This window comes from Falco rusticolus, chromosome 5, assembly GCF_015220075.1.
Source record: "Falco rusticolus isolate bFalRus1 chromosome 5, bFalRus1.pri, whole genome shotgun sequence".
NCBI classification, from domain to species: Eukaryota; Metazoa; Chordata; class Aves; order Falconiformes; family Falconidae; genus Falco; species Falco rusticolus.
The window spans coordinates 79,194,904-79,216,373 of NC_051191.1; the positions used below are offsets into that span (position 1 = coordinate 79,194,904).

Here is a 21,470-nt window from a genome sequence, read left to right on the forward strand (position 1 = left end):
TCTTTGGGGGCCGAGGATCGACACCAAGCGTAGCCGCCGGCAGCACCGCGGCCCCCGGCGGCTCGGGAGGGCAGGCAGGCGCTGCCAAGGGGCCGGGCGAGGCCCAGCGCTCCCCGCAGGCCCCGCCCGCTGGCGGCCCGGCCCCGCTGGCGGCCCGGCCCCGGCCCCGGCCCCGGCCCCGGCTCCGGCTCCTCCTGGGGCGGGGCCGCCGGCAGCGGAGCGGCTGCGGGGTCTCATGGCGCCGCTGAGGGACTGCCAGGTGAGGGCCGGCCTGAGGCGGAGCGGGACGGCGGGCGCCCTGCCTGGCCGCCCGGCCTGGCCCCGCCGCAGCGACCGAGCGCGGGGGCTGTGGCCGCTCTGCCCGTGGGCCCGGGCCCTGCCCCTGCCCCGCCCCTGCCCCTGCCGGGCGCCCAGGGCCGGCGGGTGCGCGCCCTTGCCGTTGGGCCGGCGGGCCGTTGGGCCGGCGGGCCGTTGGGCCGTTGGGCCGGCGGGCGGGGAGAGGGGCTGCTGGCGGCGCTGGGTCTGTGCAGGGAGAGGAGCCGAGCCGGCTGAGGCTGGCGGGAGGGCGCCACTGGCGGGGCTCCTGTTGTCGCTGGTCTCCTTCAGCCCGTTACCGGCCGGGTTTCAGGTGGGGTGAGGCTGCCGTTGGGGTTTGCAAATGGCGACGAGGCCTCGCAGCCTTCCCTTCGAGCGGGGAAGCCACCCCGTGCCTGCGCAGGCTGAGTAATTGCTGTGCTTTCTTCCCGCTGAAGGTGGTTCTCCCGGTTGCTCCTTTTGTTGTCGTTTTGTAGTTAATTAGGCAGGGGGAGGTAAAAAAAGAAGTCTTGAAGGTCTTCTCAGAGTGTCATAGGTTCATGAGCGCCAGAGCTCTGGAGAAACGGAGGACGTGCTACGAGCAGCCCTCAGGAAAAAAACAAACCCTACAGATAGTCACCGGATCTCGGGACTAAAGTCGTAGCAGGAGAATGGTCAGGGCTTTGTGGCGAGAAGCGGTTAGAAGAGCCACGGCGACGGCATTGTCTCCAAGACGCATCACAAAGAAGGTTCCGCACCTGGAACTGGCGAGGAGGATTATGGGAAATGAGCGTAACAGAACTCAATGGTCGCCATACTGTGAAGGGTAACTGGTAGTTTACCTTCTGGTGGTAACCCTCCGCTCTGAGTTTTACCTACTCGCTCTCCTTGTCCCGTGGGTTTCTTCAGTCACAGTGTGATCCCTGAGTACAGACACGCCCCAAGACGAGTGTTCCAAGCAGCCTGGGCAGGACTGCTTGTGTAGGGCCCAGAGGACAAGGGTTACTGGCTCTTCTGTGCTCCCAGTAGCTCTTTGGTGCTTGGTTGACAGCAATAATTGGGTTTGGAGCAGCTCTGGTATGTCTCTGAGGAGTCAGCAGCTGTTACAGCGTTAGTTCTCTGCAGCCCATTGTCCTGGCGTGCTAACAGGAGGAGCAGTGGCATAACGTGATGGGATGCATCCTCCTGCTGCCATCCTCCTGTTGCCAGAGTGGGAGTCTTGCAGTGAGCTGTGAGTTATGTGGGCTGTAGCCTTGGCAGAGCAGAGGCTTTCTAGAGTGGGTCGAAGCAGCATGTACCTCAACTAGATCAGCAGAGTCCTTAGTGATGGGTGCAGGCCTTCCTAACCCTTGGTCTGCTGTTTTGTTCAGATGCTTATGCACAGACCTTTTTGTTCCTATGAATCTTAGCATTGACAAGTCTCAGAACGGGATGACATTTTCTATTTGGCAAGTACCTTGAGCTGTTGTGCAAAATCGGCGGTGGCAAAGAGAGCTGCTTGAAATGGAGCTTGTTTCTGATGACTGGTGATGAAGGTGGTTCCTGGCCTCTTTTGCAGGGTACCTTGAAAGGCAGCAGGCCTTACCTCACTACCCTCCTGACTTTTCTCTTTGCGCTGTTTCTGGATGTAGTATGAATGGTGAAAAACCCGTGCAATTTTATCTTCAGGTCTAGCCTTTCAGGCTTGTAGTTTTGAACACTCTAGTGCTTGAGCCGTTGGAACGTGAGCCTTTAATCCAATCACAGTGGGAAAGTTTTAGGACATATTGACAAAGATGTCTTTGCCTGGTGACTTAAAATTTTTGACAGTTGGGTCATTAGAGCTCGGGAATACATTAAGTTGTGAAATGAGACACAAGCTGAATTCTTGCAGCATCCACAAGGACTAGTCCCCATTAGGAGGAGTCTGAATTGGCTTGCCCCCGGTCTGTTTTTATGTGATGCTGTACATTCTGTGTGCTGGCATAAAAGTGATGTTGAAGTGATTGGGGCAGCTCCTCAAATGTGTGTATGCTTAAACAGAGATGTATATGGTGTGCTGAATGTAAATGTGCTTGAGAAGCTCACAGTCTTAGAAGCAGTGATGGATGCAGTGTAGGAATGCTGAGTGGAGAGTACTTAGTAGAAATAAACCCAAGCGTTGTTCTAAATACCTGAATAGGTTACCAAGGGAAGCACCTCGGCTTGTGAGATGACTGGCTTTGTGGTTGTGTGGCCATCCCGTGGGGGAGAAGAGGCCTGCAAGCCACAGGAGATGACATGCCTGTTTGCTGTAGGCACCCACATGAGCAAGTTAAGCATTTTGAAATAGGCATTGGATTTTTGATTTTGTCACCAGAGTTACTTAGGAGAGCAGTCATGGAGACAACCGTGGAACAGGGTGCTGTAGCTGCTGCAGCTTAATTCCACCATTGAGTGAACTGTGCGTCTGCCTAATGAACTCTTTTTGCTCTCCAGCAGTCAGCAAGGAGATGTGGCACCTTGGTCAGTGTTACGTAGCTTGTTAAGAAACTATGGCAGCCTGATTCTGTTTTGCCTTTTAGCTTTATCAAATGGCCATGTTCTTGCTTTTTGTAAGGCTTGTGTACCAATCTGTGGTCCAGCCTCTTTGTTGATTTAAGTCCAGTGGCCTGGTTAGTGGACTTGCTCTGCCAGGCTGTTTGGCCTGCAAGTTGCTTAAGGTGTTGATTTCAGTTATAAAAGAACGGGATTTTATTTAACCGTATCTCTACTTCACACGAGGTGTGTCTGCAGCAGTTGGGACTAGCCTGAAGGTGAGTTGTAGTGAATTAAGAATGGGTCTCATTAGGAGATGTGTAGCCCATCAAGACCTTCTGTTACACTTTGTAATTTTGTGCTCCTTTATTCCCACTGCTAGCCCCAACTAACTGAGTCTTCAGATGTAATACAACTGAACAAAAGGTTTGTGTGTCTGCCTGCATTGTCCTTTCAGCTTTTCTGTTTTTTTTCTTTTTCTTTTTTTGTTTAAAAAGCATAGTTAAAGAAAATGTCAGAACACCATCAATTTGAGAATCTGTTGATGTAGTCTGGAAAACGAGTGTGTAAAATGGGCGGGTTTGTATCTGCTTATTGTGCAGGCCTGGCAGGATGCTGGACTTGTCCTGTCCACGACTAGCAATGAAGCCTGTAAGCTCTTCGATGCTGCGCTGACGCAGGTATGACCAGGGGGAAGTAAGAAAATGTGATTTGAAGGGACTTGTGCCTGAAACAACCTTTGCTGTAGCTGATGTTTAAATTTCTTATCAACTGGGAGAGCGTCCAAGTCAGGCTGCCACAGGACTTCAGCCATCAGCAGGCAGCAGAAAACCCTGGTGGCAGAGGGCTATGCCGGATGCTGCAGCTGCGAGGAAACCTCAGCCAGCATGCTCATCCTACCTGACACTGAAGAGGCAACCAGTCGATATAAACTGCGCAGAAGTCCAGTTCTGTTGGTGGCCAAACTATGTTAAAGAAGATAACAGCTTTTCTGTTTCCCTACTACGCAAACCCTATGTGAAGGCAATGTTTGTCTTTTAGTCATTTGCCTTGCTTACTTTTGAATTTTAAGTGCCTGGGAGAACAGAAAGAAGCTCAATGTCATCAGGGATTCCTCGACCCTCTCTCTCTGTCTCTGTTACAGTACGCCACCTGGACCAGTAATGAGAGCCTTGGAGGTATTGAGGGATGTCTCTCCAAGTTAAAAGCAGCAGATCCTAATTTTAGTGAGTATAACCTTTAATTCCGAGCATGGAAAGTGCTGGATAATACTTGGTGTCGTGGTGTTTAACTTTGTTTATGCAAGGGGAAGGTGGTGGCTTACAGAATTCTGTAAAACTTCAGACTCTAGCAGGCTGGGATGATTTTGTGTGTTTTTTTCTTCTCTTCTGAAACCTTTTAAAATGGCTATCATGACAAGCCTCTAAGAACTTTAGGCTTATGAGACTTTTTGGACCCCTGTGTCTACAAGATAATTGTGCTTAAAATAAACAGCTCCCCTCATGTTTCTGTAGAGATGACTAATGCTGTACAGCTCAACCTGTAATGTGCTGTTTTCCGTAGCAATGGGACATGTCATTGCTAATGGTTTGGAGCTGATTGGCACTGGAAGTTCGGTGCGGCTCAGCAAAGAGCTGGACAGTGCGATGAGAACAATGATGACGCTTTCAATATCACAGCCACTGACTGAGCGGGAGAAGCTTCATGTAGCAGCGTTGGACATGTTTGCTAGTGGGTAAGTCCCCTGTCACCCCACTTAAATATCTGTGATGAGTTTTAGGTACCGCAGGTGGAAACAGTAGTAGGTCGTAGTGTTTCCTGACATTAGGTGACATCTAGCAAAGGATCAGGGTGAGGTGTCAGTGGTTGTTCTTGCATTTCTCTCTCCATACTGTAATCACCATGACTAGTTAGTGAACAGCACTGTAGGAGGGGAAATGCTCTATTGCCACCACTTCATATCATTAAGCACTCTGTGTTTTAAATATGTCATAGATCCATTAGTGGAAAATTTGGTTTAGAACTAGTAACCTAAATATTTGACTACAGTAGGGTCCAGTATATTATAACACAGACTGGGATTCATAGAAGTAAAGCTACAGACGTCCTGTCTGTTGTCTCCTTGTGTCAAAAATGATTTTTGTTTGAAAATAAAGGCATAACAAAGTGTCCAAAGTGCTGTAGAAACTCACTGTTCCATGTAATGTGATGAATTTATGTGCACTGCAGAAAGTATGGGCTAATGTTTCAATTTCATGATTTCTTTGTCAGACAAGTATGGATTTACCTCCATTTCTTAGCAAAAGGAAGGAGGAAGCTACTGAAGCCTAGTTGTTACTGTTTGTGTAATGCCCACTAGAGGATAGGGAAGGTGTCTTTGTGCATGTAAAGCTAGATTAATAATGGTAGGCCTCTGTAAAAACTCTTCAGCCCTGTAGAAGAATCTTCAGATTTATGGTTTGAGCTTGTTTCATTTTCCTTGTGTGTTTACAGTGACTTCTTGTGACCGAATGATGTTTCTTTCAAAGGTTTCCTGCAAGGTGCTCAGTGAAGATAATGCCATGCCATTATTACTTTAAAAAGACTAAGAAACGGCTTCAAGAGGAAAAAAAATGTCATTTGATGTTGAATTTTCTGTTTTTCAGAATAGCATGAGCTTAGAACTAACAGTAGAGGAAGGTATGTGTGCCTTCTCTCAGCAATCAACATAATTCTTTTATTTCTAGCCAGCTTCCAAAAGCTTGCAATCTATGGGAACAGATTCTGCAGAGCCACCCAACTGACCTGCTAGCCCTCAAATTTTCCCAGGACACTTACTTCTACCTGGGATATCACATACAGATGAGAGATTCTGTTGCCCGAGTTTATCCTTTCTGGACACCTGATATTCCACTAAGCAGGTAGGTCGTCCTTAATTTTGAAAATTGCCTTTTAGCTGGTGTGCAAGTACTTTGTGGTTTTGAAGTTCCAAAACATCTAAACAGGATCTGTTAGAAACAGGCAGGTAGACAAAATCAAGGGCGTAGAAGTAGATCAAACCTAACCACAGCTAGAACATCTCTCCTGTATCCCTGTTGACACTGTTTTTGAGGGTTATTTTGTGAGCGAACCGTGGCTCAATCAGTAAATTTTGCTGTCAGATACAGCACATGGCATATACCACAGAGGATAAAATCACGTCCTCACTGAGGGCAGTGGCAAAACTCCTTGGGACTTTTATGGGTCCAGTTTTTCACTTGGGGCTCACCTTGTGGGTGATGGAGCACATCAGTGGAAGGAAGAAAGGAGTTGTAATTTGGAATACCAAAGTGTAGTTCTAAAATAAAATTTTGGGATATACCATAACAGCTAGTGCAGCAAAGACTGACAGGAAGGCGGTGCTTTTAAAATTTTTTTAGTTCAGTCATGGAAGTTTCAGTTTCCCAAAATGACTGCATCAGGTGTATGTGTAAGAGCCTATAACATCCCTAATTTTCCTTTATGTTGGGCCTTTATGGCTTAATGGGCATGCTGTACAACCAGTTTTAAAGGGCCACTTCACATAAAAGTACTCTCCTATGATTTTGTGGAAAATGCACAGAACGCTATGCTCGTGTTGCCTTTGAGATAGATGCTCAGGTAGCTTTGGTGACAGCATTATCTTGCATCTAGCCTTCTAATTCTGCATCTTGCAGCTATTACGGAGATCAGTAGATTGTTCTGTGCAACTCTTAATTCTAGTTTATCCAAAGATGTAAATGCCGGTTCTCAAAACACAGTGTGCATCTCATTACTGTTTCCTATGCTGGTGTCTCTGGGCCTCTCATTTCCTCTCAGAACTCGCTAGCTGTTCTGTATTCAGCAAGCTGGAACCCTTGTTGTAACTTGCATTATAAGGACTGTTTTGAGTTAAATGCTGTTCCTAGTATGTTTTTCAGTCCTAGATTAAATCTAGTTCTAACTGGACGATGTGTTATTTTTCCCCTTTTGCTTAGCTACGTGAAAGGCTACTACTCTTTTGGACTCATGGAAACAAACTTTTTTGATCGTGCTGAGAAGGTTGCTCGTGAGGTAAACTGCTTGCTATGGGTGCTAAAAGGTTTTATAATTCTAAAACATGGTCCCTGTCTCTGAGCGGTGATTTGTGTGAATGCCATGAACTGACTCTGTCCATCATTCCAGTTGTTAGTAGAAAGCTCGACATGGAGAGGCTCACAGAGTTTCCTAAGAGGCTGTTGGTGACTGTTCCTTAGAAAGATTCCCACGTCTATGATATACCATGGCAGTTTCATCTTGACTGTATTTCCTTCGCTTACTTATGAGCGTGCCTTGTCAGATGGTGTCAGAACACCCCTATAAAATCCATATATTACCACATCTGCAGTTTCCTCCACATATAATAGGCTGTTTACTGCTGTTAAAGAATGTTGGATTGGTTTGAGGTAATCTGCTTTTGACAGTCCATTCTGTTTGGGTTCCCCCCTCCCTTTTTTTGCCAGATGCTTGTTTCTGTATTGTACACAGTGTTCCTGGGGATCAGTATTAGCCGTGCTGTTTCCTTTTGATGAAGATAGTAATGATACTTGACTTTCTCCAGTCCTCAGGATTATCCTTGTCCTGCAGAAGTCTCAGATACACTTAATCTCTAATGGGTGTTTTTCTCAGACTTGTTACATCATTTTGCTGACAGTGGCAACAAAGACTAAGCACTGCCATTTAACATTTGCTAGGTTAATGACTAACCTCCCAAAATGCCTAAAACCTGCTGGGAGGAGTTGGAGGAAGGAAGAGGAATTTGCTGAATACTCAGAGCTGACCACGTTCTTGAAGAAGAAATGATTACCTGCAAGGCACTATATCATGGAACATACTGTGCCTATGTATGCAATTCTTTCATGGCTGCTGTTGACACATGTTTGTGAAATAAAATGTTATTTGATAATCTTCATCAAAGCCTACATTTTAAAGTGTTTTGCAGGTGTTCATCTCTACACAGTAGAAGCTGGGAAGTGAAGTCAGTCAGTAAACATTGTCTTCCTTTTCTGTCCAAATCAAACTTCCTGGTTGTGGTTAGTTGGGATGGTCCAGGGATGTACTTAACCTGCAGCAAGTAGTCTTTTCTTTCTATATCAGCAGTGATAAATATTGCTATTTGCAAGTTCATAAGCTTCATCATGTTTTCTCTTTTTTAACTTGCAGGCTTTGGCTATAAATCAGACAGATGCATGGTCTGTTCATACTATAGCTCACATAAATGAAATGAAAGCAGACGTGAAGAAAGGGTTAGAATTTATGAAAGAAACAGAAACCAACTGGAAGGTAAACATTCTTGTAGCATCTCTGAAAAAGCTCCTTCTAGGTTTTCTTGGATCTCCTGCAGCCAAGTTCTTGATTCCTCTGCATGCAGTTCCTTCCTATCTGTGGACATGTTGCAGGCAATGAGAAGTTTACGTATTGGAAGAAACCATCACTTGAGGTGCTGTTGCTATCGATGTTACTTTTGAAGCAAGAGACAGGGAAAAATTGCGTATTATAAGGGGTATATACTGTGGACCACTGTTAAGTCATCATTGCTACAACTGCTGAGGTTACAAAAATGGTAAACATGCCTGTAGGCCAGGATTCATACAAAGGCTGTCCTCTCACACTGCCTTATTTTAGCTAGTGTGTGGTTTGTCTGTGTGTGTGTAGTTCCTTTTTCCTGGTGGAGCTGATTAGGTATTTTACATCTCATAAAGACATGGCCGTGGTGGTCAGGTGAAACAACAGATGTGAAAATTGTGATTTATTGCAATGTGATTTATATATATGTGATGTGTTGTGTGGTTATAAAAGTCAAATGACCAGTGCTATTTTCACAAGCTTTTTGCTTAGACTAAGATGGTCACTAAGAGTCAGTTGAGGAGCCTGACTAAATCTCTTCACAGGAACCTAACTGAGGTGTGAAATGCTATGGTCAAATGGAATGTTTTAGAAGACTCATAAAATACATGTTTGCTTCTGGATGGGGAAGGATTTTTAAAGGTCAACAGTAAAGAAAAGATAAATGATGCTTTGGTCTCTTTTCTCGTATACTGAAGTTGCTTTATATATCCAATATATTTGAGTATCTCTCAGAGTATTGAATAGGTTAATTAGGCTATCCTATGGTCCTTCGCTGTAAGTGAAGCTTAATTTTTATTTGTGTTGGACACCATGTGTTTTCCCAATGGTTAAGTATGTTCTGTTTAGAGCAGAAAGCTGTGACCTTTGAATTTGTTACAGCCCACATGAGTCTGTTTTAAGAGTCTTCTGAGCTGACCATTCCACCTCACCCAAAGAACAAGGCTGGATCATGGGACTAGAATGCCTTTTTGTTTTGCATGTGTTTAAATTTAGCATTCAGATACTGCTAGGAAGTGCAGACAGAAAGCCCTTGCTTGAGGTTCATATCTGTCATTTCCCAAAAAGCATTTTGTCCTTGAATATATTAGTTTTATTAAAACAGTGATGCAGGGGACTGACAGTTTAGGTGATGACTTAAAACCCCCAACAGGTGACTTTTGGATCGTTAAGCTCTGTTTCTTAAAATAATTGCGTGCCTCTGTAATTTATACCCTTTATCCAAATTAAAAAAAGTGCAAGATCAGTAAGTAGAACTGACTAATGTACCTTCATGCCTGCCCCAGAATAGTTAGGGTTTGTAGTAGCTGGCATTATCATAATGATAATGTGCATAATCACTTCCTTTGTGCAGTAGTTTTTATTGTAAACATCTTGAAGGTGAAGTGTTAAACTCTAAGCATATGAAAATAAGCAGGTCTCTCTAAGGGCTTTAATAGAAATGCTTGTATTTGGCCTGGTAATTTGAAATTTTTATTTCTTTTCTTTTAATGACCAGGATCATCTATCTGTACTGCCACAGTATTCAGTCTCCTTCTGTTGTTTGTAATTAATCTTCCTCCTTTGCAGTTAGAGAAGCAAAGATTTTGTACCAGTTTTTTTACAGAGTACTTTATTTTGTTTGTTCCTCCACCTCCCAGAGAAAAATCAGATGCCGTTTGTTTTTTATGTATATTTCAGCACAAAATCAAAAGGGGCAAAATTATCTTACTGGGAGGGACCTCTCTGCCAGTGCTGTTTGTTATTAAATGGCAATGTTTTTTCTCCTGAGCTGTTGTGGTGAGTTTCCATAGCCTGCTTTTATTTAGTTAGCTACAAGCCCACTTCTCCTTTAGCAATTTAATCTCATTCAGAACTCAAAATCAGCAGCATCAAAAAGGTCCTGTTTTATTTAGTGAGGTAATGGCATGTCCTTGTTTGTATGACATCTGGAATGACAGTAAATGATATTATCAAGTTTACGTCAAGCACTTAATTAATACTTCAATTGCTGGGGTTTGGTTTGTGATTTAATATTAACTAAGTAAAGATTACCAGAATGTTTATCTTGGCACCATAAAGCTTGGACATTCACTGGGAACCTTTGTGCTTTCTGAAAGTGGGTGTTAACAGTTGTCACCATGAAAATGGAGATGCTTTTTCCACTTGTGAGAACAAAAAGTTTAAGTACAGCCCTGGGAGGGAATGGGAGGAGAGGGGTGAACCTTTCTGGTACTTCAGATTTCACCAAAGGCCCACCGAACCTGTATTCCTGTTTTGTCTATTCTCATTGCATTCACAAAAATGAACTGCAATGACATTGTCTTGAAGTGCAGGCTAGGGAAGAGTATTGGACGTTCTGGAGCCTGCTGAAAAGGGCAATGCAAAGTCTGTGTAGTCCAGCAAATGATAATCTCATCTGGTGAGCTGCCAATGTGTTTGGTATCTAGTGCAGGTTCTGCAGTCTGTAGTGAAGCATGTGTTTAACTGATTCCTCTCGGTCTGAGATAGATGTCCAGGTGGGTGGGATGAATGGCCCTCATAAGGTGGGTATCTCTCTCCAGTCTCTGTCCAGGTTACTTTAGACAAGATGCCTAAATTTTAGATGAGATAAATCTTACTCATTACAGATGTGGGTTTTTTTCTCTAAGGAAAAATAAGTGCTGCAGAAGGGTGAATTCTGAAACAGATATCCAAGTGAAATTCTTCTCTGGAAAGTGACATGGGGGAAACCTTGTTTTTAAGGTGTCTCCCTGAATAGCTGCAAGGACAAATGTATCAAGTGAAAAAGCATCTTGGCCAGCTGATTTAAAATTCTTCTGTCCCTTCTGTCCCTTAAAGTCCCTTCTGTCTCATGAAATACTCAGTTTACTGAAGAAGGAAACAGAAATCTGATTAGATATGTTTAAATGGGAAGTTATTTTGTAAATTATATTTTCTCTTTTTTTTTTTTTTTTTCTTCCAGAACAGTGACATGCTTGCTTGCCATAATTACTGGCACTGGGCTTTATACTTTATTGAAAAGGTATGAGATATTTTCATACAGGTGTTTTATGTCCCAAATACATAATTTCTCTAATGCTATTTAAAAGGTAGACCACATATTTGTAGGGTTTTTTTCAGCTGTTTAAAGGGATGTTTTTATAAAATAACACAGTGCCATTTTCACAAGCTAGTCCTTTGTTAAAGTTGTTTTGAAAAGTTTCAATTCCATTGGTCAAGGTTCCCGGATCTTTGTTAGGATGTTGAAAAATTGCTGTGAGATTATTACGCATTTGAAGATCAGATGGTCTCACTAATTACACTTGGCACAGTTATTTAGATAGAAAGATGAACTTGAATCTCTAGTTTTCAGACAAAAATTAGACAAAATTCTCTTCAAATTCAGTAAGAGGAAATAAGTTTCGTTACCAATGGTATTAATTATTAAGGTTTCTAATTCTTATTATTAAGAACCCTTTGAAAATGGTTGCAATTTTACCCAACCTGTCAGGTTACAGCACTGAGTTTTCTTGGATTTAATAACGCTTTAGCACTTGTGTGGTTCAGTTCAATAGGGTTACAAACGTGACATCATTGAGAAGGCAGTGTACTTTGGTCAGAAAGCAGAGTGACTTGCTTGTGTGCAGTATTGTTAACATAGAAGGAGTGTAATTCTTGATAGCAGTCTAAATAGCTTGTTTATTTTGCCACCTTCTACCTATACAACTTTTTTGTAGCCTGCTTAAAGTGATTTTTCTTCCTACCTCTTTGCGTACACCGTGGGATGCACTAATTTTTGCCAAAATCTCTGAAAGGAACGTTAGAGTGAGAGGTAATACCTTGTCTTTCTCCTTCATGTGTAACTTTTACCAGTATTGGTACCTATTATTAAATGAAACCTAAACATAGTGATTGTTTTGCTTAGCAAATCCTGCTTTGTCTTAGTAGACTCCTTTCTTTTAATACTTCAAGGTTTCTTTGACATAGTTTGTTTTGATCAAGTCATGAGGCAGTTGTGAAGTAATATTATGACATCTATTAATTAACACATATGCCTTTGGTTACTGTATCTGAATGTTAATCACACAGTCCTCGTTTGCCTTTACAGGGTGAATATGAGGCTGCTTTGACAATTTATGACAATCACGTGAGTAAGGGCCTTTTTTTCTTTACTGAGAACATGCTTAAGTCCATGAAATGTGCTTTCTTCCTTCTGTATGAGACTGGAAGCTATTACAGTGTGCCATATATGTATTATTTACATCTGTTACAGATTTTTAGGGAAACTTTCTCAACAGTTTTGGGTAAAATACCCAAAAGACTAGCATCTTATATAGTTCAGGTGTTTGTTACACTTGTGCTTGAAAGAGCTACAATGGCACTGTTGGTAGTGTTTTCCATTGTAAAGGTGTTTCTTACTGATGCTTTTTAAAAGGATGTAAAATAATTTTCCTATAAAGTCAAATTACCTTTACAAAGAAGTGATTTTGCATGTTAGGTACTAGGTCAACAGAAGTCTGTCTTTTTATGGCGAGTTAACTTACTATAGTTCTTTACTGTCTGGATTTCAGAACAATCTTTGTGAATAAGCAATATCAAATTAGATAGGATAACGTATCTTTGTAAGGATTATACAAATAATGCAGGCATTAAGAAAGCTTCAGGGCAGGCTCCTATCTACTAACCTTGGCAAAGTGAAGTAATGTGTATGGCACTATTTTGGAAAAAATAAAATACCTTGGTGACTCTCCATACTTCCTCAGTTTAAGTTCATAACAGGAAAAATAACATAAATGAAGCAATAGAAGTGTTTGTCATTGCAAATTGCTGTATTCAGGAAAGATGCCATTAGGGCTATTGGAAAACAGGTATTTTTGAATGATAAATTTGAATGATAAAATTAATTCTGTACTGTGGAAATAAGTTTGATTATCTGAAGAAGTTCCCACTAGCACATCAGTTGGGTAGCTTATGAATTCCTGTGATTACAGATTGCTCCCCGGTGTCTGTCAAGTGGAAGCATGCTGGACGTGGTAGATAACTGTTCAATGTTGTACAGGCTTCGCCTGGAAGGTAAGATATCCACTTGCCATTCTTTTTTAAAACTGTAAGGGGAACCGTTTTCTTTTTTCCTCCCCCTTTCCCCTGCCTTGCATGTTGAAGCATTTAAATATACTTACAGAGCAAGTTTGGTCAGTGTTACAGAGGAAATCTTCTGTTACAAAAGAAAATTCTGCTCTTGAGAAAAACCTCAATGTGAAATTCATAATAATGGCCATAACCTTTATTCTTCCCAAGAGCTGTGGGGTTTTTTCCATGCCAGTATGGTATTTCATTCAGCTCAGGGCTAGCATAGGTCACATATTTCCTTTTTGGCAAATTCACTTCTATTGTCCCTAGGGATCTGAGGCTGAACAATCAAGTACATAAGCCTCTCAAAAGCTGTAGAGCTTTCTTAAAGTAAATTTCAAGTGAGGTACTTAACTTTCTGGTTTAGTACTGATTGAAATAGCTGGTACATGTATATTAGCCTCTGGCTTTTGTGTGCTCTGGTAACTCAGTGGCGTTTCTCCCGAACTTCTTTAAGCTAGTGTTTATCCACTCGAGTTCATGAAGGGGAAGGGCAACAGACAGACATTATTTTCAGTTTTCTGCTAAAACACTAATGATGCATTGAATTTATATACGAAATCCATCTTTACAGTCTGTGTTTTGATTGCTACATTGTGATCGTCATCTCCAAGAAGGCATAAGCAATCTTGTAATAGAGCCAGAACCTCACATAATGCAATCTAGATTGGTGATAAATCACTGACAGTAAACTCTGCCCAGATACGGCAGGCTGCAGCTGAGTATTACTGTATAAATTTTGCCACATCAGGGAATGTTTTCTTAAGTTTAGTAGGAATGTTGTTTATGGTGGGTGACTGAAAGTATATTGCAAAGTCATGCTTTTCCATGTGGTATTTTATTGAGAAAAATGTTTTTACTTTTAGGTGTAGAGCTTGGAGACAGGTGGAACAATACTCTCAAGCTTACAAAGAAGCACACCAAAGATCACGTTCTTCTGTTCAATGATGTGCACATCTTGATGTCCTCACTTGGAGCCAAAGACCACAAGACCACTGATGAGCTTTTAACAACTCTTCAGGAACTTGCCAAGTAAGCCAGTGAATTAAAGTATTCAAGAAATATTTTGTCCTTTGAACTTCAAGGTGATGTCGTCTCTGGCTTGCCAAAGCACTACAACTCGCTCTTCTTTGCTTTAGCATGTCACTGGGACATGCCTGGTTTAAGCAGACCAATCTGCAGTTAGGAGATTCCTGTAATTACTTATTTTGTGAGTTAATGTCTAGGGAGGTTTCTAATCTTGTCCGGCAGAAATCTCTTGATGTCGTGGACACCAGCTGAACAGTTGCTGTATATTTTCTTTCAATGGGTCCTCACTAAGCTATGTTACGTACAGTGAATAAAATATTTCACTTGTATGTTAGTAAGGGCATTCTACAATATATGTCAGCTATCTATGGTGGTTCTTTTTTGCTCTGGATTAAAAGATTCTTTAACAATAGAGCATTAGTTGGTACTGATATTCTAATAGCTACTGTTTGATGCATTGTGAAGTACCTCTGCAGGAAATTGAATTTCAAATACTAAAGTAGTAATAGAGAATATATTGTGCTTTCAAATTTAATTACTTGAAAAATTTGAATATTTAAGTATTTCATCTAAACGGTGTGAGGGGTTGTGTTCCATTATGTGTTAAAAAACTGTAACTTGCCTTGATTTTTTGAAGAGGTTGATATATAGGTGCTTTAAACACAATTTCTCCCCCTCCCCCACTCTGTGTTTCCTCTGTTTCAGCATCTATTGCTTCCCTTGCCTTAAAAAATAAGGAAGGAGAACCTGAAATTGCCACTTATTTGTTCCTGACTATAATACCCCTCAATCAAAAATAATAAAAAAATAAATGTAACTTTCAAGAATACTTACAAAAACAAGTAACTGTCAAATCAAGCCTAAGCATGTCTGATTTGACTACAGTAGGAAATGGCGAATGTCTTTTGTAGAAGTATACGTAAGTATGTAGAAAGTATGTAAAACCGCACAGGCACACCACTTCAGGGAAGCTTTAATGAACAAATGCTAGTTACCCTTTCAGCTGGTGCTTCCTTTTGCCTCTGTGTTCAGCCTTTCCCAGGAATACAACTGCACATTTTCTGCTGTGACGTATTACAAAGCTTGATTTTATTAGACTGTGAGATAAAGGGATTGTATTAATGATTGGATTAATGGATTAATTTATGTGTATCACAAATACGTAATAGCTAAATGATACCCAAGATGTGTTCTGTACGTGTTAAAAAAGCAGGCATAAAACTTTGGCACAAACAACAGTCATTCTTGGCTTTTCATTACTATTTTTCCCTAGGCTTTGCAATTTAAAGTCGACAGAAGTAGGGTTTTTTTTGGATAAGTATTCCATGGCATGCTCTGGTGGTTGGTATCACATGCTTATTTGCATGGATGGAAATGTTAGTTAATGCAGGGGTTATGTTGTTTGTCATGAATCGATAGTTCAGATCAGTTGCAAGAGGAAGGAAAAAAACCCCACCCTAACCAGTCTTCCATCTCTGTGCATTTTCTCAGAGAGCTGGAACAAACATTTAAATGAAGAATTGTTTCATCATTTTCATCATTAACTACTTCAGACAACTTAAAATGCACATCTGTTGTTGTCTTCTAACTTTCCAGGATGCCTTATTTTGTTTAAGGAATGGTAAACACATAGGGCAACGCTGCATATGGAAAAATCAACATTAACCTAGCGGAAGTAACAGGAAATTTGTAATACTGACTCAAGGAGAGCACAGGGTATGCTCTGTGTTTGGTAAATTTAAGGTACTAGTGTGACTCAGCTGTCGTTGCACACACTCAAACAGAAGCCAGTGATTAAGGCTCCTCAATGTTAAAAATTTCATTGGAAAATTTACAGGAAAAATCCATTTTAAAAAACAGATGGAATTTATAGTATTCAACTGTGCATTGTCTTCTCAGTAATTTATAGTGCTTGGGATAGAAAGCCCTCCTCTCCTCACATTGCCAGCCAAGCTTTTGGCACTGAAGTGGCACTACCTCCGAGGCCTGATTGCTGTCAGCTTCTCCTGTAGCAGTAGAAAACCACAATTCCACATGATCCTGTGCAAGTATTGCCTATAGACCAAAGAGCTACAGTTTGGTTACTTGTATTTTTACTTTTTTTAAAATGCTGGCAAGAATACCTGCTGGAATGTGTATGTTCTTCTGCAGGCATATAGTTATGCTATATGGCTCTTGCACTCTTAGATGGGTTAGGATGCAAGCGCTAAAAAAGAGAAGAGAGGAAAAAAAAAAAAGAGCTAGCTAAAATCCATTGGTGTTTGTGGGCTTAAAAGCAGTCTGTTGTGGTTAGAATAAAAGAGCAGACTTGAAGATCTGTCATTGGGAATGGGGTTTACATGACAAAGGTGGTGAGGCACTGCGCTGTGTGGGGAGCTGTTTTGCAAGTTTCTTGTTTAGAGCTGTTTGCGAAGACTGGTTGCCACTTTTGGCAGAGGGGAGGACAGTCAACTCGCAGTAGGATGTTCTGGTGAGATCATCAGAAGAGAAACAGTGCAGTCGTCTCACTTTTCTAGCCGAAACTGTTCATTGCAAAGGCAGGAGGCGTTGGGCTTGTGCCTTTTGTGGATATATGCAGAAGAATGAAAACTGATTGATTGATGGGTAACAAAAAGGTGAAAGTGATATAACCTCACCAAAAGGTATTGTCTAAATAAAGTACTTGAAACATCAGGCTTTGTATGGTGAAGAAATACTCTGTCTGCGGGCAATGACAGCCTGGCACTGAAACACACATATTTATAATGACGTATGGGAGCTAACTGTTTTCTCATTCTACAGAGCACCTTGTGAAGACCATGAGCTTTCCTTGGCTCCTAGTTTGGGGTTGCCACTGTGCCAGGCTTTTGTAGAGTTTGAAAATGGAAATTGCGACAAAGCTGTAGACCTGCTGTACCCAATCCGTTATCAACTAATCCAGCTAGGAGGCAGTAACGCTCAGGTAAAGGAGATCAGTAAAAGACTTTTTGATGCAACTTAATCCTCTTTCAGTAGCTTTCATTAGGCACTTACATTATTAAAAACATTTCATTCTTAGAAAGTGAAAAGCTAAACTGTGCTTGTGACTGAATCCTGTTTGCCAGCACTTATTAGCAGTGTTAGCTGTTTAATTTTTCTTTTCAATATGTTTCCTTCCTCAGGGATTTTAATGATTTAGTAAATGAGACATTGTAACCAGCAGTACTTTATAGTTACTGAACACTATTTTTGCCGACTTTTTTTTTCAGAGAGATGTTTTCAGCCAATTACTGATTCATGCTGCTTTAAATTCTAAATCACAAGCCAAACAAAACCTTGCAAGGTGAGTATTTTTCCTGATAAATACTTGGGGAAGTAAGACTGTTACTAAAAGTAAGAAGTAGCAAGTGTACTGAAACTGAGAAATTAAAACTAAAATTATATGGCAGCATTTGTGTTAAATGTAGCAACATTTAACTAGGATAAAAAGTATAATAGCTCCCAATTCTGAAAATACACTCTTGCGGTCTGGATGAATGATCTGTGTTTGTTCAAGGGTGGTTGACTTTCAGATGGTTCTGTCTTAAAATGTGGCCTCCTTCATGTTGATCAGTGTGCTTAATGGACTGCTAAACTTTTGTGAACTGCTGAAAATCAAATTGCCCTAATGATGACATCTGCTTTATTGGGAAATAAGATTTGTGGAGTTTGGTATGTGAGCTTTCCTTAGTAGAAGTCACAAGAACCTTGTTTGGTAGAAATTGTAGCTGTCGCTTATTCGCCCGTATTGAATTCTGTTGAAATGTATGGACTGGGTCTGCCTGTGCACTTAAAAGAATGGATCCCTGGGACAGTATGAAGCCTTACGTGTTCCCCTCCTGAGGTGTCTTTAAAACATAAAAATTAAATACAATATCAAAATGCTTCTTCTGTGCGCTCTGGTCTCTGGGTGCTCATTTTCAGTCTCTTTCAGTGCTGAAACCACCACTGTTCTGCCTAAATTTACTGCCAAGGTCAAATGTTTCTGATAAGAGAAACCTGCACCTGAAGAGCAGGTCTTTATGTACCATTTTTCTCCACCACTCCATCACTGCTGGTGATCTTACAGGAAAACTGATGTTGTATTCATGGCCTTCCCATTTCTCTCTTACCTCTTCTCCTTTCTCAGGTGCCTCCTGAGAGAACGTGATGTGATGAGACCAAATTCACCGATGACGGAGCGACTTATTAGGAAGGCAGCAGCCGTTCATTCGATGGCATAAGCCTTTCTTCTGTGCTTCAGCTGAAATAGCAATAAGCTTACCAATTAAGTCTGGGTGCAGGGAGAGGAAGGGTGCTGTGCTGTAAACCATGCTAGAGGTTCAGGGTAGGTAAGAGTACCCTGTGAGTCAAGAGATCTGACTATGATTCCCTTTAAAAAAAAATACACAGCTGTTGCATTTCAGGAGGCTGTATCTGAGATGATTCCACAAGGAAAGAAGATGATAACCTGCTGTTAATGCACAGCTTTCTGAAGCGTCCTGGGATGCTGCTTTTCTGGTGTATTTTCCTGAAAGTTCCCTCTGACCCTGATCATATACAGTAACAGTGCCTGAATTTCAGTCATTCATTGGCCCTATTTGTTACTTTGTTAATGTTAACTGCTCAGGTAATTCAAATGGACCTTTTAAACACAGCTAATAGGAAAGTATGGGGCCAGAGCCAATACAGGCTCAAACTGAATTCTGTATCAAACTTCCAGTCCATTCAGGCACAAGTCACAGACTCTGGCATTACAGATCTGTCTGCATTCAAGATCTTTTTCTAGGTGCGTATTTTTAAACACTCTCATGAAATGTAAACTCTTCCCTTACAATATAGCACCTCAGAGCTTTCTGAAATTACTATGTGAATGAAACTAGACAAGATGGATATAGCTAACTGTGACTATACTAACACAAGTACTCCATTGGCACTTTAAATCTTTCATAAAAAACCCTGCATTTCACCTAGAACAGTACCTTTCAGAGAGTCACCAGTTTGGACTGGTGTCTTTGTGCTTTCCTGAGTATTTGGAAAGTCAGGTCTTATTACCATCTCAATAGCATGAGTCCTTACATGTTAGCAGAGTTTTTAAAATCAGTGTTAAAGCACACACTTTATCTCAGAGCAGGTGAAGACTGGAAGGGAGCTTCTGCCACAGAAAGAGCTAAGGGGAACTGACACAAAGCTTTGTCCCACCAGCGCAAGTGATGTGACAACCTTTGGTGCTGCAGATATGAGCCATGTACCTCTGTGAAGTTCTGATGCCTCTGTATTCCAGAAGCATAACAGAGCTAACGGGTTGTCTTGCAGCAGGAATCCATAAATCCCTTAAGAAGGGAAAGATGGTATTTCAAACCAAAATCGAACTAATGAATGCCACCTCTTTTTTTTTTTTCCCTGGATAGAAATCCCATACTCTTCAACTGCCCAAGTTTTGGCTTTGTATTGCCAGCTGCAAGCTCTCCTGGACACACATGCACCTGCTCCTCTTTCCTGTCCAGCTTGGGCTCTTCCCCACCCCACAGCAGCCCCATCCCACATAGTTTCCTTTTGACATAAAAAAGCACTTTTGTAGCTGCCCTTGCACTGCTGCTGGAGTTCCTGCTTAGAGGAATAAGACACAGAAGAGCCTTGCTGTCACCCTTCTTCTCCCAGCCCTCACCTGAGGAAAAAAGTTTATTTTTAAATCGATGGTAATTAGTAAAAGCAGATAAGGGTATCGCATCCTTGCCTCCAGTCTTTTGAATCCTGCAGACAGTTGTAGTTCCCTGTTCTTCAGCTTTGTCTGTCCAGCCATGACTGTGATTGACTCACTCTGTGCTAAAGTTATACTAGATCTTTACTATTGGTTTTGATCAGTGCATTTCAAGCAATGACTTTAAATGGATAATGTTTTTACTCAAGGAATATAACAAATCTTACTAAGGAACAAAAGCCTGAGAAATCTGCTGGCTGTTTATGAAGTGTGTGGTTTATATGATCCATTGCTACATAAATTTAAGAATGACATTTGTAGTGCTTCTGATACAATGTGACTGAGAACTTTGCTTCGCATCAATAAATTCAAAGATGTGCTCGGCTGAGCAGCAAGTATATGACTACTTTGTATGCATGGATGAAGCCTTAAATGGATTATTCAGCTTTAATTTTGTAAACCTTAACAGTATGGGTCTCCTTTGCTTCCATGAATGTGACAAGGAGCTTTTCCGTTCAAGCAGTACTACATATTTTGCCCATAAACAAAACCTAGTTTTCTGCCTTATTTTCCCCTGATTTTTTTTCTAAAATACTCCAAGCATTCTGTCTTGCTTTACCAAACTGAATCATTTTCAATTACCATTATGGAGAATAAGTAACAAGCAGGTAGCTCAGTGGGAAGAACTTGACCAAGGATCATTCTGATCCTAAAGCCTCACCTTTTTATATCTCAGCAGGAGCAGCTGAAGAGTAGTTGATACAAACTTTGTATAAATACCTGCTGCTTATAAAAAGAGATGTCGTTTTCGCACAGGTTATGCAAACACACACACATCTCCCTCCTTGCTTCTGTTCTGTCTTTGCCACACCTGTTCAAATTAGCAGGCCATCCCTTCCTGCCTCCATGGCACTTATTTTTCTGGATTAAGAGGGGCAGAGGTAATAGTCCTTTGTACCGTGCATCAGAATTTGAGCCTGGGCAGTAACTCCCCTGCCAGCACTGCATCAGAAAATGTCTACTTTTAACTTTGATGGTATTTTTGATGATCCCCAGAGTGGCTGCAAGGGCAATACCCTCTGCTTTACAAACCTTTTCTGAACTGCTTTCTTTGTCATCTCTGCTGAGCCCATGTACACCATTACCTTGCTTACCTCTAGCTCTTCTTCAGCGTTAGCCGCTTCTTGCAGCCCAGTGCAATAAAACAGGGAGCTGGTGATGGTCTGTTGGGCTTGACTACTGTCAAACCTGGTACTGCAGCATTTGTGACAATTCTGTTAACATCAAGCAAGCTGACCAGCTATCATAACAAGTACATTGGTTTTGAGTAAATTTTTTTTGTTTGCAAATCAAGACCAGATTTATTAAGCCAGGGTGACGCATGTTATTCTAAACTAGTTTTCAACCTGTGTTGTCCTGATAAAGGCATACATACAGGTCTTTTCAAATACAAAATGAAGGTCTCAATCAGCTGCAGGAACCTCTGCAAGTGATAGCTTCTTTAACTTGTTTGTACGCATAG

The 21,470-nt window shown here is 41.5% G+C and overlaps 1 protein-coding gene across 1 annotated transcript; it reads left to right on the forward strand.

Annotated features, from left to right (window-relative positions):
* The first annotated feature begins 122 nt into the window (after window positions 1-122).
* On the forward strand, window positions 123-20,348 carry LOC119149224 (tetratricopeptide repeat protein 38-like). The gene is made up of 14 exons (XM_037390259.1): window positions 123-259; window positions 3,393-3,470; window positions 3,935-4,016; window positions 4,354-4,525; window positions 5,517-5,690; window positions 6,765-6,840; window positions 7,969-8,088; window positions 11,096-11,155; window positions 12,221-12,259; window positions 13,104-13,185; window positions 14,109-14,274; window positions 17,053-17,212; window positions 17,499-17,572; window positions 18,398-20,348. The coding sequence occupies exons 1-14, from the start codon at window positions 236-238 to the stop codon at window positions 18,489-18,491; spliced, it is 1,401 nt and encodes a 466-aa protein (XP_037246156.1). The 5' UTR covers window positions 123-235; the 3' UTR covers window positions 18,492-20,348.
* Window positions 20,349-21,470: the final 1,122 nt, after the last annotated feature.